General features: G+C 44.9%; 1 protein-coding gene across 1 annotated transcript; it reads left to right on the forward strand.

The window, feature by feature from the left end:
• Nucleotides 1-2,974: 2,974 nt before the first annotated feature.
• On the forward strand, nucleotides 2,975-9,531 carry LOC148047890 (ohanin-like). Its single transcript, XM_087708652.1, has 3 exons — nucleotides 2,975-3,047; nucleotides 4,515-4,610; nucleotides 8,568-9,531. The coding sequence occupies exons 1-3, from the start codon at nucleotides 2,975-2,977 to the stop codon at nucleotides 9,053-9,055; spliced, it is 657 nt and encodes a 218-aa protein (XP_087564778.1). The 3' UTR covers nucleotides 9,056-9,531.
• The last annotated feature ends 4,470 nt before the right edge of the window (nucleotides 9,532-14,001 follow it).

A 14,001-nucleotide genomic window follows, 5' to 3' on the forward strand; every position in this document is an offset into this window, starting at 1 on the left:
TTTTCTTTATGTACAGTGAGAGCATATGCACCAAAGACAAATTCCTTCTGTATCCAATCACACTTGGCCAATAAAGAATTCTATTCTGTTCTGTTCTGTTCTGTTCTATTTCCAAGGGCTCAAAAAGCTTTTTGCAGCTGTTGACACACAAAGCTCTGCATTTTATTACAATTCAAATTTCTGAAATAAACTGGGAGCATTTCTGCCTTTTACCTTGTTAATTCCTAGAGAAGCATATTGAAGAAAAAGGCTGGAGCATTATTCATTTGCCCATCGGCTCAATTATTTATTTGTGAAGTGAACCTTGTAGAGATCATCAACGACTAATTGTTGTGTGTAGATGCTAGATCATTTTCAGGCATAATCCTGCACTACAGTTTGGCCTTATCTTCCTAAGGAAACATTATTCAAAAGAAAATTTGAATAAAGGTAGAAAATTTGAATAAAGGTAGAAAATTTGAATAAAGGTAGAACATTTGAATAAAGGTAGAACATTTGAATAAAGGTAGAACATTTGAATAAAGATAAGACCATTTGTTCAAAGGTATGCTGGCACTTAAAAAGTGACTTATGACCTATCCTTGAAGTTATGACTATCATACCACCTCTGTGTTCATGTGATTAGAATTTGGGCATTTGGCAATCAGCTTGCATTTAAGAAGTTGCAGTGTCCTGCAATCACATGACTGGGGTTTGCAATCTTCTCAGTCGGCTTCAGACAAGCAAAATCAATTGGAGAAGCCAGATTTGCTTAATGACAGTGTGATTCATTTAATGACCATGTAATTTGCTTAAATGAGGAAGTTTATTTAAGAGCGGGGTGGCACAGTAGTTAGAATGCAATACTGCAGGATAGTTCGGCTGATTGCCAGCTGCTAGCAATTTGATTCACACCAGGCTCAAGGTTGACTCAGCCTTCCATCCTTCCGAGGTCAGTAAAATGAGGACCCAGATTGTTGGGGGCAAATATGCTAACTCTGTAAACTGCTTAGAGAGGCGTGTAAAGCACTGTGAAGTGGCATATAAGTCTATTGCTATTAATGACCACATTAAAATTGATTATAAAATTGGGTCCAGTCACATGATCATTTGCTTAGCAACTGCATTTGCTTAGTGACTGAAATTTCAGTCCCAATTATGGTCATAAGTTGAGAAGTATCTGTAGAAGCAATGTTGGGATAGTGGAATTGAGAACTTGGGACTGGTAGTTACAAGTTGTGGCTTAAATTTTGAGTGATTAAAATAAATTCTGAGCAATGTCAATTTTTCTATTTTTCTTTTATTTGGCATATTCTTTACGGTCCCCTTAAAAAGTGGAGAAATGAGGAAATACTAATTACAATTAGAGATAAACACAATGAAACTGCTTTTTAAAGGTTAAACTTATTACTTTGTTTTACACCTTAAAACTGAATTATGTAGGAATCATCATGTTTCCCTGAAAATAAGACAGGGTCTTATTTTCTTTTGACCCCCGAGATAAGCACTTCACCTTACTTTTGGGGAGGTGTTATTATTTTTGAGGTGCAGGAGGTGGCGATGTGGTCACCTCATGGCTGTGGCTGTATTGCAATATTTTCAGGGGGCTTATTTTCAGGGGAGGGCTTATCACACACGCTCAAAAGCCCAATTGGGCTTATTATCCGGGAGGTCTTATTTTTGGGAAAACAGGGTAGATTTCCAGCAAGGAAAACCCAATCCAAAGAGAACCACTGAAATTCAATCTCTCACCATCCTGAACTCAAAGCTATCCAACTTAAAGTGGCAAAAGACATTCACCTTCCAAGACCTATCAAACTGCTGAAGCTGCACTGTGCTTCCACAATCCGCAGAAAACAGACTGTATATGGTACTAAAAAAAATACACACATTATTTTATGATGCTCCTGAAAGCATTGCATGGCTTCAGCTTTTTATGGACCCAAGGAAGGAGAATGTCATCGGCCATTTTGTGTGAGATCATGTTACCAGTTAGCCATCTGCTATTTTAAATACTGTAACAAGTCGGTCGTCTGCCATTTTGAAACAGGCAAGCCCATTAATATTCAGGGGTTGTCTTTAAGAGTCAGATGTTCTTAAACAGAGGACTGACTGTACTGAAGCAAATAAATTTCTAGCACAGTGATGGTTAACCTTTTCCGGACCGAGTGCCCAAAGCACAAGTGTGCATGCACATGTGCCTGAACCCCCAAAATGCATTGCATGTGCAGCCCCCACGCAAGCATGTGTGGCCTCCCTGCACACGCCCCACTCCCATACATGCACATGCCCCCCCGCATGCACCATGGCCCCTGTACATGTGTGCCTATGGCATCGCCATATTGTTTTTTGTTCTGTGTATCCACAGAACAATTTTCATTGCACTGTGCATGTACGCGCAGCACATATCAGTAGTGCCTGCCGGAATCCACCCCTGGTGTGCATGGCCCCTTGCACACACCCTACCCTCTGCATGCGTGCACAGCCCCGCACAAGTGCTCCGCCCCGTGCATGTGCAGCAGAGACCCAACGACCAACTGGCTGGCAGGAGACACGCATACACGCACAGTGGAGCTGAACTGGGGCAACGGCTTGAGAGAGGGTGCTGCGTACCACAGTTCTACCAGGAGACTTCATAAACTGTTACACAAGGTCTTTTGGAAACTGTTGTGTGGAATTGTGCAATACTTTGCATGTCCTTGTATGAAAACCTGTGCTGCAATCCTTCCTGAAACCAACTCATTAAAAAACAGAAAGACAGTTTTGGATTTCAATCCTTTTGTAGTTTACAGAAGTCTTCAAAATATTATTTATTGGTCATCTGCCAAATCTGAGAATGAACTTTGTCTGGTTACTCACAACAAAACTTCAAAATTCAGAAAAAGATGACATTGTATGTCATGCTCTGGATTCACTTGAACTAAGTTTTAAATCTATTTAATCATTTACTCATTTTCTTTATTCCTTCCGTAGGGAACTAGAGTTTATAACGGTCATGTCTCCTTCTGCTGGCTTCCAATTCAGTTTGAACTTCCTACAAGCAAAGAAAGTCATAGGTAAGCTCATAGGTAAAGAAGGAAAAAATCCTGATTGTTGTTTGCTTTTGCTCTTTCAACAATTTCAGCTCACTTTTGTGCAAAAATATATTGGCGACTCCAGTGAGCTCCTTTGAACATACAGTATGATGCACACATTTCCCCAGTCTGATCAAACATACCTCTCCCATTAGGTATGTTTGCTGTCTTCAGTTATATATATTTTTAAAAGGTGAGATAAAAAGCAATAGCAATAGCCCTTGAGACTTATACACCACTTCACAGTGCTTTACAGCCCTCTCTAAGAGTTTTACAGAGTCAGCATATTGTGCCCAACAATCTGGCTCCTCATTTTACCAACCTTGGAAGGGTGGAAGGCCGAGTCAACCTTGAGCCTGGTGAGATTCAAACTGCCAAATTGCAGTCAGCCGGCAGTCAGCAGAAGCAGCCTGCAGTACTGCACTCTAACCATTGTGCCACCGTGGCTCATAAAAATAAAAAGATCATCACTGAGCCACAGTATATAGCTATATGCTTTTGTTATATTTTGTTCATGTACTGGCGAAGGCTTGATCGCTATAGATTGCGGGGAGAGATAGATTTATCTTAGAAGGGAAAAGGAAATACATCCCATTGTGCATTTATCAGCCAGTCAGTTTCTCCAAATATTTCCTCCAAGCAAATGAAACAGAATAATGTATTTGGCTAACCAGGAAACAAAAGTTAGAATATTCCCAAGACCTGCAAGACATTATAGGTATAAGCAATAGCACTTATTGACTTATAGACTACTTTACAGCCCTCTATAAGTGGTTTACAGAGTCAGCCTATGGCCCCCAACAATCTGGTTCTTCATTTTACCCACCTTGGAAGGATGGAAGGCTGAGTCAACCTTCAGCCTGGTGAGAATTGAACTGCTGGCAGCCGGCAGAATTAACCTGCAATGCTGCATTTTTAAACCACTGTGCCACCACTGCTCTTGACTTCTGCCCATATTTGAACCCACAATTTCAGGTTTAAGTCATGATGGTCATTAAATGGGTCATCATGTGACGACACCCAACTTTATTACCTTTTTTTTGTAGCAATCATAAGGCTTACATAGGGTTGTAAAAAGAACACCATGGTTGTTAAACAAATGCCACAGTTGTTAAGGGGAATTTTTTGCCAGAAGCTGGAAGTATATGCTGATTTTTGTTTAAAATGCCATAAACTGTGACCATGGGAAAGGTCATCAAAATGCACTCATATGACCATGGGCAGAGTTGTGGATCCGGATGGGGGTGGTGGTGCTGGATCCAGATGTTGCTATCATATTTCAAATCCAGTGGGAAGTAGGGTTTTTTGGAATCCATTGTAAGTTGAGGACTACCTGTACAGTACATGTGAGAGCAAGTGCTAAATTATGCCCAGTTTTTCTGTAAACCAAGTTTTACCATCTATAAGACAGTATAAACAATGCCTTACCTATTCTTCCCTTTGTGTTCTGTCCATGTTTAGGACTCTGTTGCATGCTCCTGTTCACACTATGCTTTTTTGCTGATCAGGAAAATGGTGGAAAGGCTCAGGCTTCACCCCCTGGGAAATGGAAGAAAGGTAGGAGATGGGTTAAGATTGGCGAAAGTGGCAAATGATAAATATTGCTGGGATTTATAGCATTTGGGATGAGAAGAAAAGTAGGGGTCCTTCTGCAAGATCAGTTGGGTCAAGTGAACAATAATGCCAGACAATCTCATTGCAATTAAATTTGGGTTGCTGGATATTTTCTGGCCTCCTTTGTATGATCCAACAAGAATACTCCTAACATCAGAGTCTCTTGTTGGGATGGGCGGCTAAGGAAGTCAAATAAATAAATCTATTCTGAAGGGAAGGGAAAACAAGAGTCATGTAAAATTTAACCAACAAACGTTGGCTTTTCCCTCTCTATAATGCAAACCTGTCCCAGAAAACATTTTTTTGTACTGTATTCCCATTTCACTCCCAATAATCTGTAAAAGAGGCAACCTTAAGTCCATTTGAGTTGTGTGGGCATTCTCCTTTATTCTGACACCAGAGGCTGTCTAGGACAGCGGTCACCAACTGGTGGTCCATGGAGAAAATTTTGGTGGTCTGCAGAAAAATTATTTGCATTTTTATATTGCACTAAATCAGGGGTCCTCTAACTACGCCCCCCCTGGGCCGGATATGTGCAATGAACGTTTGTATTCCTGCAAAGAATCTTGCCCTTTGGGGTCTTTTTGTGCAGGTTGGAGGGGGGGGAGGAGAAATTCTGACTTGGGGTCTGCTTCAGCCTCTTGGTGCGGGGCGTTGGGTGAAGGCTGGAGGCAAGTGCCACTGGTGGCAAAGAGCTAGAGGGCCTTATTCCAGTGGGAGAGCATCATGGCCTGGAACTGGCTGACCATCTCAGCCCGCTGAGCCTCCAAGGGCCAGTACTTGGCCTTGCGCTCCTACAGGTCTTTCCTCTGCTTGGAAACCCTATGCTCATAGTCCCCAGTGAAGCAGATTAGTGGTCCGGAGGATTTAAAATTATGAATTTAGTGGTCCCTGAGATCCAAAAGGTTGGTGACCCCTGGCCTAGAGTCACTTTGGTGAGATGGGTGGCATCTATTAATAAATAAATAAATGTGACCTTGAAATGTCTAAGATCTGCTAGGCTTTGTCATCTTAAGAGCAGTGTTTCTCAACCTCTGCTAGTTGGAGTGCAGAATAGTTTCTTAAATGGGCTAGCGGGATACAAGAAACACTGCAACAGTGACCCCAGAACTGTAAGGCACCCCAAGTCTCCTTTTTGAGTGGTCAGAAGCCTTTGTGACAATGATTCTTGAAAACTAACTGCCTGTAATCAATTACTTGCCAAAACAAAAGGGTGGTGGGTTTAGTGGTAAAAATGAAACATATTGGAGAACTGAGGCTCACAGAATTTGTTGTGTCATAGCAATAGCAATAACACTCAGACTTATATACCGCTTTACACCACTCTGTAACTGGTTTTACAGAGCCAGCATATTGCCTCCAACAATCTGGGTCCTCATTTTACTGACCTCAGAAGAATGTAAGGCTGAATCAACCTTGAGCCAGTGAAAATTGAACTCCAGGCTGTGGGCAGAGTTTGCCTAGAGTACTCTATTCTACCCACTGCGCCACCACAGCTCATATCGCACATACATGTATGTGTGCTTAAACATACATTATTATACATTTCATACTGTACATATATTATTCTTTTATTCACAAATATGAATTTTTGGGAAAGAAGTATGAGGGATTTTGTTTTCTAGAAAGCCACAGTGCACCTCTTTCCTATCACTTAAATTGGACTATTTTTAGGAGAGCAGAGTTTTACAACATCATTGGAAAAGCAGTCAGCCTTTATTGCACTATATCTTTATATCAGTGACGTGCGGTGAAGCTGATGGCTGGTGAGGCAAAAAGAAAGAAAGCAGCTTTTGCCCCCCGCCCCCGCAGCAGCTATGTCCGAAATAGAGGCGCCCCGCGCCCCGCAGCTATGTCCGACCCAACTGTGGGGCGCCTCTATGTCAGACAGAAGCGGTGGGGCGCTTTCTTTCGGCTTTTGCCTGCCCCGCAGGGCAAACACTTCCACCTTGCAGGCGCTGGAGCCGCAGGCCACCAGGAGTACATCCCACCTGCAGCAGAAGAGCGCCGGTTCCTGCCCAAGCTGGAGAGAGAGCCGCGGAGGCGAAAGGCGAAGAGGGGTGGGGTGTTCCAAGAGGCCCCCTCCCCCTTTTTGCACTCCGCAAGCCAGGCCCACAGTGGCAAGAGGCTCAGCTCCGCTTCTCTCACCCCCCCTTCCACTCCAGAGAAGCCGCGGGTGAGTCTCTGCAGCCCCAGTTCCATCTCCAAGCAACCCCGGGAGGAAACGGGCCAGCCCCGCTTCCCTCCCCGGACTTTCCGGGAGCAGAGGACCCGCATTCCTCTCCCCCTTCCAAGCCCCGAGTGGCCAGCCTCGGCTCCTGCCACTTTGTACCAGCGCTCCGGCAGGCCCACCGAGGAGGAGCCCGGATGAGGCTGGAGCGAGAGCCATGGAGGCGAAAGGCTGGCCACTCGGGGCTTGGAAGGGGGAGCGGAATGCGAGGCCTCCTCTCCCGGAAAGTCCGGGGAGGGAACCGGGGCTGGCCCGTTTCCTCCCAGGTCTGCTTGGAGACAGAACCAGGGCTGCGGAGACTCACCCAGAGCTGGCTTCTCTGGAGTGGAGGGTGTGTGTGATAGAAGCGGAGCTGAGCCTCTTGCCGCTGCGGGCCTGGCTTGCGGGGTGCAAAAAGGGGAGGGGGCCTCTTGGAACACCCCACCCACCCCTCTTCGCCTTTTGCCTCCGCGGCTCTCGCTCCAGCCTCGTCCAGGCTCCTCATTTGAAGAAGTCAGCTTCTTTTTACCACTTTAAATATTCTTCAGGGAACTATTTCTGTTTCAACTGGTGAACCAAATAATACATACATGTTGCAGTGAATTTTGGGAAGTGTTCAAGAATAACTATAATTTTCTATATGAAATTGCCCATTTCAAAATGATGTCCCATATTACTACACTTATATACTCGGTCAAACATCAAATATCACTTTATAGCTGCATATTATAGGGGATGGATGATTGGAATTTTGAATTCCTCCCCCCTGCCCCCTCCCTCGAACCCACCTTTTCCAGCTGTGTCAGAGAATCATTTCAACTCTCCTCTTGTCCGCCATGATGAAAATGTAAAAAGAAAAAGGTAATAGGCAAGACCAGGAGGCAGAGAACCATGTGCCTCCTTTGCATAAGGATTTTTTTGCCTTTTAACCCTTGCTTAATTCTTAATCCCCCTCCCACACTCCCTCACACCCCGTTTTGGGCCTAGCAGGCCTCCCTGAAGCCTCCTGGGATCAAAAATGGGGTGGGGTGGGGCACACCACACATATCCCATGCCCCAGGCATGCGCACATGTCTTCCACAAGCACAGCAGAGACAGTGGTGGATTCCAGATCCTATTGCAACCGGACACTGCAATGGGGATGGACGTCCACCACATGCATGCGCGCTATGCGCGTCTGCACACCCACCGTCCTGTGACGCTCCAGCTGCTTGGCGAGCATCACGCAGGTGCTGTACACTGCGTGCAGGTGCACAAATGGCCTAGTTGGTTCAAATGCAGGTAAGGAGGGCGGGCGGGTGGGCCCTCCGCAGCACCGTTGCGGTACGGTGCCTGCAGCTCCCAGCAGGCACCAGTATGCCCGTACCGGAGCGTACCAGCCGGAACTCACCACTGGGCAGAGAGCCAAAGATCAGCTGGCCGGCAGGAGGTCTGTGCACATGTGCACAGTGGAGCTGAGCTGGGGTGACAGCTCATGTGTGCGCAGAGAGGGTTCCGTGTACCACCTGTGGTATGCATGCCATAGGTTTGCCATCACAGACGTAGAAGAATGCAGATATGGGAGACGAAGCAAGGATATTTGTAGTCTTTCTTGGCCCTCTAATTTGGGGTGGGTAGGTAATAATATTTTCAGTGATGCTGCTCTCCTAGAATTTGGTTTGGCTTCTGATGTTCTACCTTTCTTCTTGCAGCTGATGTGACATTTGACTCAAACACAGCATTTGAATCACTGGTTGTGTCGCCAGACAAGAAGACTGTGAAAAATGTGGGTGTCCCCCAAGGTGTGCCAGATAATCCAGAGAGATTCAATAGCAGCCCCTGTGTGCTGGGGTCTCCTGGATTCCGATCAGGGAAACATTTCTTTGTAGTGGAGTTTGGGAGACAAAGGGAATGGGCTGTTGGGTTAGCCGCAAAGTCTGTGAAGAGAAAAGGATACCTCACACTTGTCCCCGAAGAACGGATTTGGCAAAAGGGTCTCTGGTGGCTTCGGAGACGGGGAATTGATTCTGACAAGCCTCACAACAGCTCTGGAAAGATTATTGTCTTTTTGGATTACAATATGGGGAAAGTGATTTTTAATCTGACTGGTGAAGTTACTACCGTCAAGGCCAGTTTCAACAGGGAGGAAGTTCTACCCTTTTTCTATTTAGGGGGAGCTGTTTCACTCAAAAATCTTTAAGGAGTTACAATTCTTGATTAAAACAAGGGACTTCTCTCTACCCAACCTTTGCAATGCCTGTTCAAGCATTTAATCATCTCTGGCTTTCGGAGAATGATCATGTACAGGTAGTCCTCAATTTACAATAGTTGGTTTAGTGACTGTTTGAAGTTACAACAGCACTGCAAAAATATAACTTACAACCATTTTTCATACTTATGACTGTTGCAGCATTCCCATAGTCACGTGATAAAAAAGTCACTTAACAACATATTTATGATGGTTGCAGTGCCCAGGGTCATGTGATGAGCTTTTGTGACTTTCTGACAAGCAAAATCAGTGGGGAAGCCAGATTCACTTAACAACTGTGTTACTAACTTAACAACTCCAGTGATTAGCTTAACAACTGGACTAGAAAGGCCATAAAAATCAGGCAAAGCCCCACTTAACAACTATCTTGCTTAACAACAGAAATTTGCGACTCAATTGTGCTCATAAGTCGAGGACTACCTGTATCATATGTCCCTCCCCATCCCCAAACTCCCAACGGCATTTAAATTCCAAACTTATAAGCATTTGTTGCCATACATGTTATATTCCTTTGCATGAACAATATGGCTTCCTTTTCCCCTTAGAGACACAAAGGTTTCTTGAAGGGAATTATGGCGAGGCCATATTGAAGGTTGTCACAGTAATATACCAAATCTGTTTAAACAATTGGACAAAAGGAATTGTACGTGTATAGTATAGCACTGCTAATAAAGTCTCAATTTTATTGCTTTCATCTTTAAATATGATTTGCTTCCAATTTATGGTTATCCTCCAAAAACAAGCAGTCTTCTTCAAAAATTTTAGCAAGGGGTTCTCTGCCCAGTTGCTGGGTGGGCATGGCCTCCTGCACCACAGTGTGTGTGGGGGGGGGGGGTTGCCTTCCCCGGCTCTGGAGGCTTTCCTTAAGCCTCCAGGAGGGTGAAAATGGCCTCCCCAGGCTCCAGAGGTCCATTTTTTGCCCTCCCCAAGTCTTCATGCACACCCTGCACTTGGTTCCACCACAAAACCGCGGTAGACTAAAGCGCGCTCGACGAAAGCGCGTACGTGACGTCATCACAGCGCGACAAAAACAGCACGCTGTGTGCGGTAAACTTAAAATTAACCCGTAAATCTAAACCTAACCCCCCCCAAACCTAACCCTAAACCTAAGCCTAACCCTTAACCTAACCCTAAACCTAACCCTATACCTAACCCTTAACCTAGCGCTAAACCTAACGCTAACCCTTAACCTAACCCTAACCCTAACCCTAACGCTTAACGTAACCCTAAACCTAACCCTAACCCTTAACCTAACCCTAACCCTAACCCTTACCTTTACCTTTATGTGAAACGGCTTGCTTTAAAAGCGCTTTTTAAAGCGCACTTTTTTCTCCGCGGTCGTATTTGTCGCGCTGCTGATGACGTCAGGTACGCGCTTTAATCGGGCGCGCTTTAGTGGACCGCGGTTTTGACGGGTCACACCTGCACTTACCTGGTTCCAAAACGGGCCACGTGGGGACTCCTGGGTAGGATGGGTGGGGCCAACTAGGTGTGGGGTTTGGGGGTTCTCCGAACTGCACAGAATCTTAGCTGGAGGTTCTCCTGAACTCCTGTGAACCCCCAGCAGCCCACTTTATCTTTTCTAGTTTTGTGTGTCTCTTGACCCAAGTCATCACCCAGTCCCAGGGCAATCAAAACATTTCATTATCCTAATAAGTCTGGAAATGAGCCTAAACACATGCAGAGTAACTTTGATTCCCATTACAGAAGCTTAGTATTCTCCACAACCAAAGTGATTGTCCTTGGTGAGACAAAGACAGAACCTAATTTACCTTGACAAGGTAGTTTGTGTTACTTGAAGCAGTGGTGAAATTCAAATGTTTTTACTACTGGTTCTGTGGGCATGGCTTGATGGGCGTGGCAGGGGAAGGATACTGCAAAATCTCCATTTCCATCCCACTCCAGGGGGAAGGATATTGCAAAATCCCCATTCCCTCCCCACTCTGGGGCCAGCTAGAGTTGGTATTTGCCGTTTCTCCGAACTACTCAAAATTTCCTCTACCGGTTCTCCAGAACCTGCTGAATTTCACCCTTGCTTTGAAGCCTCTACTATGTTATAAAATTACCATGGGTAATTTCCAGATTAGTTTGCACTTAGCACAGTTCCAGTCAACCCCTCTACCCAGATAACATCAAACACACTGCTGAAGTTCAAGTAGAAAAAACATAGCTTGATGTTTGTTACCTTTGTGTTTGGAACACTACACCGCTTCTTATTGTCTAAGCAAGGAAACCTGATTGGGTTGTGCATATGTGTATATATGTCCCTGGAGTTTTCATGGCAAGATTTCAGAAACAGTTTTACATTGCCTCCTCCCTAGGGCTGAGAGAGAGGGACTGGCCCAAGGTCACCCAACTGGCTTTGTTCCTAAGGCAGGACTGGGATTCACAGTCTCACAGTTTATGAAATTTTGCCAAAATTGCCAAAATTGAATAATTGAGCGAAATTCTGAACACAATAGAATGAAATTTTGGGAGGAAAATGAAATTAACAAATGAATTGATACTTGATAGAATCTTAATATGGTATCTGTTCTTTAACTTTTGATTTATAAGAGATATAGATAATAGCCAGCTAAACTCAGTATTTTGCGGTGTTTCTAAAGTTTAGCTGATTCCTTTCAGAATCTTGTGAAGACACATTATGATGACATATATCAAGTATGGAAAATCTATGGCCCTCCAAATGTTCATTAAACTACAATTCCCAACAGCATTGCCAATTGTGAAAGGTGTTAAGGACTGCTGTTTAGAATAACAGCCGGAGATTCACAGGTTCCTCACCTCTGATATCAGTATTCTTAAATACAAAGAATTCTTCTGAAATTCGTGAGTCTGTTCCAGTATTTTAACAACATTTAATCTTTATCACCACCATTCTATTTGGCTGATCAAAATGAGATCATCTGCATGAATAACAATAGTAAGATTTTGTCCACTACTTAAGTATCCATATCTTTGTTCTTCTACAGCAGGGATGTCAAACTCAAGGCCTGGGGCCCGGATTCAGCCCACAGGGTACTTACATCTGGCCCATGCAGTTGCCCTGGAAACAGCAAAGGACTGACTCGTGGTGCCACTGCTGGAAAAAAAATGGGCTCGGGAGAGCTGCAGGCAGCCCTCAGATGCCCCCCGACACGAGTGATGTCAAGTTGGCCATGCCCTCCTCCCCACCCATCCCCCGAGGTCAAACACAACCCTGATGTGGCCCTCAATGAAATTGAGGTTGTCACCCCTGTTCTACAGGGATCCTGGGTTTATGTAATACACATTCCAGTAATTAGGACACTTAACATCTAGCTCCTATAGTGATACACCATGCTAAATGTGGTTACTTTTACTTGGTTACTCTTAAGTTTTCTCAACTTTTTCTTCACTGATTTTGCATGGCTTCAGCCTATGCAACCATGGTTATTGTTTAATGCATTACCCAGAAAATAAGATACCTTAGCAATCACATTAAGCCAACTGAATGAATTGAATACAAAAATGAGTAATCAGTACCAGAGGTGGGTTGCTCCTGATTCGGCCCGGTTCAGGCAAACTGGTAATTGTGATGGCGGGATGCTCTGCCCACCAACCTGGATGCATCTGCGCATGCGCAGAAGCATCACACGTGCATGAGAGTGTGCGCACACAAGCGAACCGGTAGTGACAGGATTTGCAACCCAACTCTGATCAGTACAAATGAATTAGTTTAAGGTCATATAGTGATAATAAAAACATATGAGGAAGAAAAAATGCATCTGAAGGATGGCGAAGATAAAGACAGAACTGATGAGATCCTCTGATGAGATCCTCAGAGAGAGAGTTGAAAAGGTTTTTTTTTTTTTCCAAAGGACAAGGAATAAATTCACATACCCACATGGGAGAAGCAAGGATGGTTTGCAAGAATAATAAGATAAGAATAGCATGAATTGTGTTGGCATAATTTGGCCTTCTCTGTAGCTGTCCTGGCCCTCTGAAACGATCTACCCCCTGAGATCCGGACCCTCCCCACTCTCTCGGCCTTCCGAAAGTCTGTTAAGAGCTGGCTGTTCCGGCAGGCCTGGGGCTGCTGATCTTGATTGACCTTCAGCCCCATTAAGAACGAGTGCATGTTGTGTCCTTTTTTAATTCGTTCTGTCTTATATTTTAAAATTTCTTTAATATTTTCTTTTTAAACTGTTTTTATGTAAGCCGCCCGGAGTCCTCCGGGATTGGGCGGCATACAAATCCATTAAAATTGAAATTGAAATTGTTTCAGAGAGGCAGTTTTGTCTAGGGGTTATGGCACCAAATGAGAAACCAGGAGACCTGTGAGTTTTAGTCAAGCCTTAGGCATGAATCCAGCTTGGTGATCTTGGGCCAGTCCTCCCTTAGCCTTAGGAAACAGGAAACTATGGATAACAGGATAAGCGGCTTCCAGAAATCTTGCCAAGAAAACTGCAGGGACTAGCCCAGGCAATCATCAGCAATCAAGACTGACTTGAAGGCACAAACCACAAACTGGTTTTAGCTATGTTTCCTTTCTTTGCCTTAGATCAGGGGTGTCAAACTCAAGGCCCGGGGGCCCATGGAGATCTTAGATCTGGCGTGCGGGGCCACCCTGGAAACAGCAGAGGACTGGCCAGCGATGCTTCTGCCAGCAAAAACAGAGCTTGCGAAGGCCGTGGGTGGTCCTCCCGAGCTCCATTTTTGCTGGCGGAGTGTTGCAGGAGGCCATCGCAGCCGAAAACTGAGCTTGGGACCCCGTTTTTGCTGGCAGAGTGCTCAGGCCACCAGAAGCACCCCCAACATGAGTGATGTTGAGCTGGCCTTCCTCCCCCTGGTCATGCCCCCCCCCCTCCGAGGTCAAACACAATCCTGATGTGGCCCTCAACGCAATCGAGTTTGAC

This window comes from Thamnophis sirtalis, unplaced genomic scaffold (genome assembly GCF_051295495.1).
Source record: "Thamnophis sirtalis isolate CommonGarterSnake01/CBP01778 unplaced genomic scaffold, rThaSir2_p1.2 scaffold_3, whole genome shotgun sequence".
Classification (NCBI taxonomy): Eukaryota; Metazoa; Chordata; class Lepidosauria; order Squamata; family Natricidae; genus Thamnophis; species Thamnophis sirtalis.

Coding starts and splice junctions, on each gene's coding strand:
- LOC148047890 (XM_087708652.1), top strand. CDS start 2,975: ATGTCTCCTTCTGCTGGCTTCCAATTCAGTTTGAACTTCCTACAAGCA. Junction 3,048..4,514: donor AGTCATAGGTAAGCTCATAG/GTAAAGAAGGAA, acceptor GTCCATGTTTAG/GACTCTGTTGCATGCTCCTG. Junction 4,611..8,567: donor CCCTGGGAAATGGAAGAAAG/GTAGGAGATGGG, acceptor TTCTTCTTGCAG/CTGATGTGACATTTGACTCA.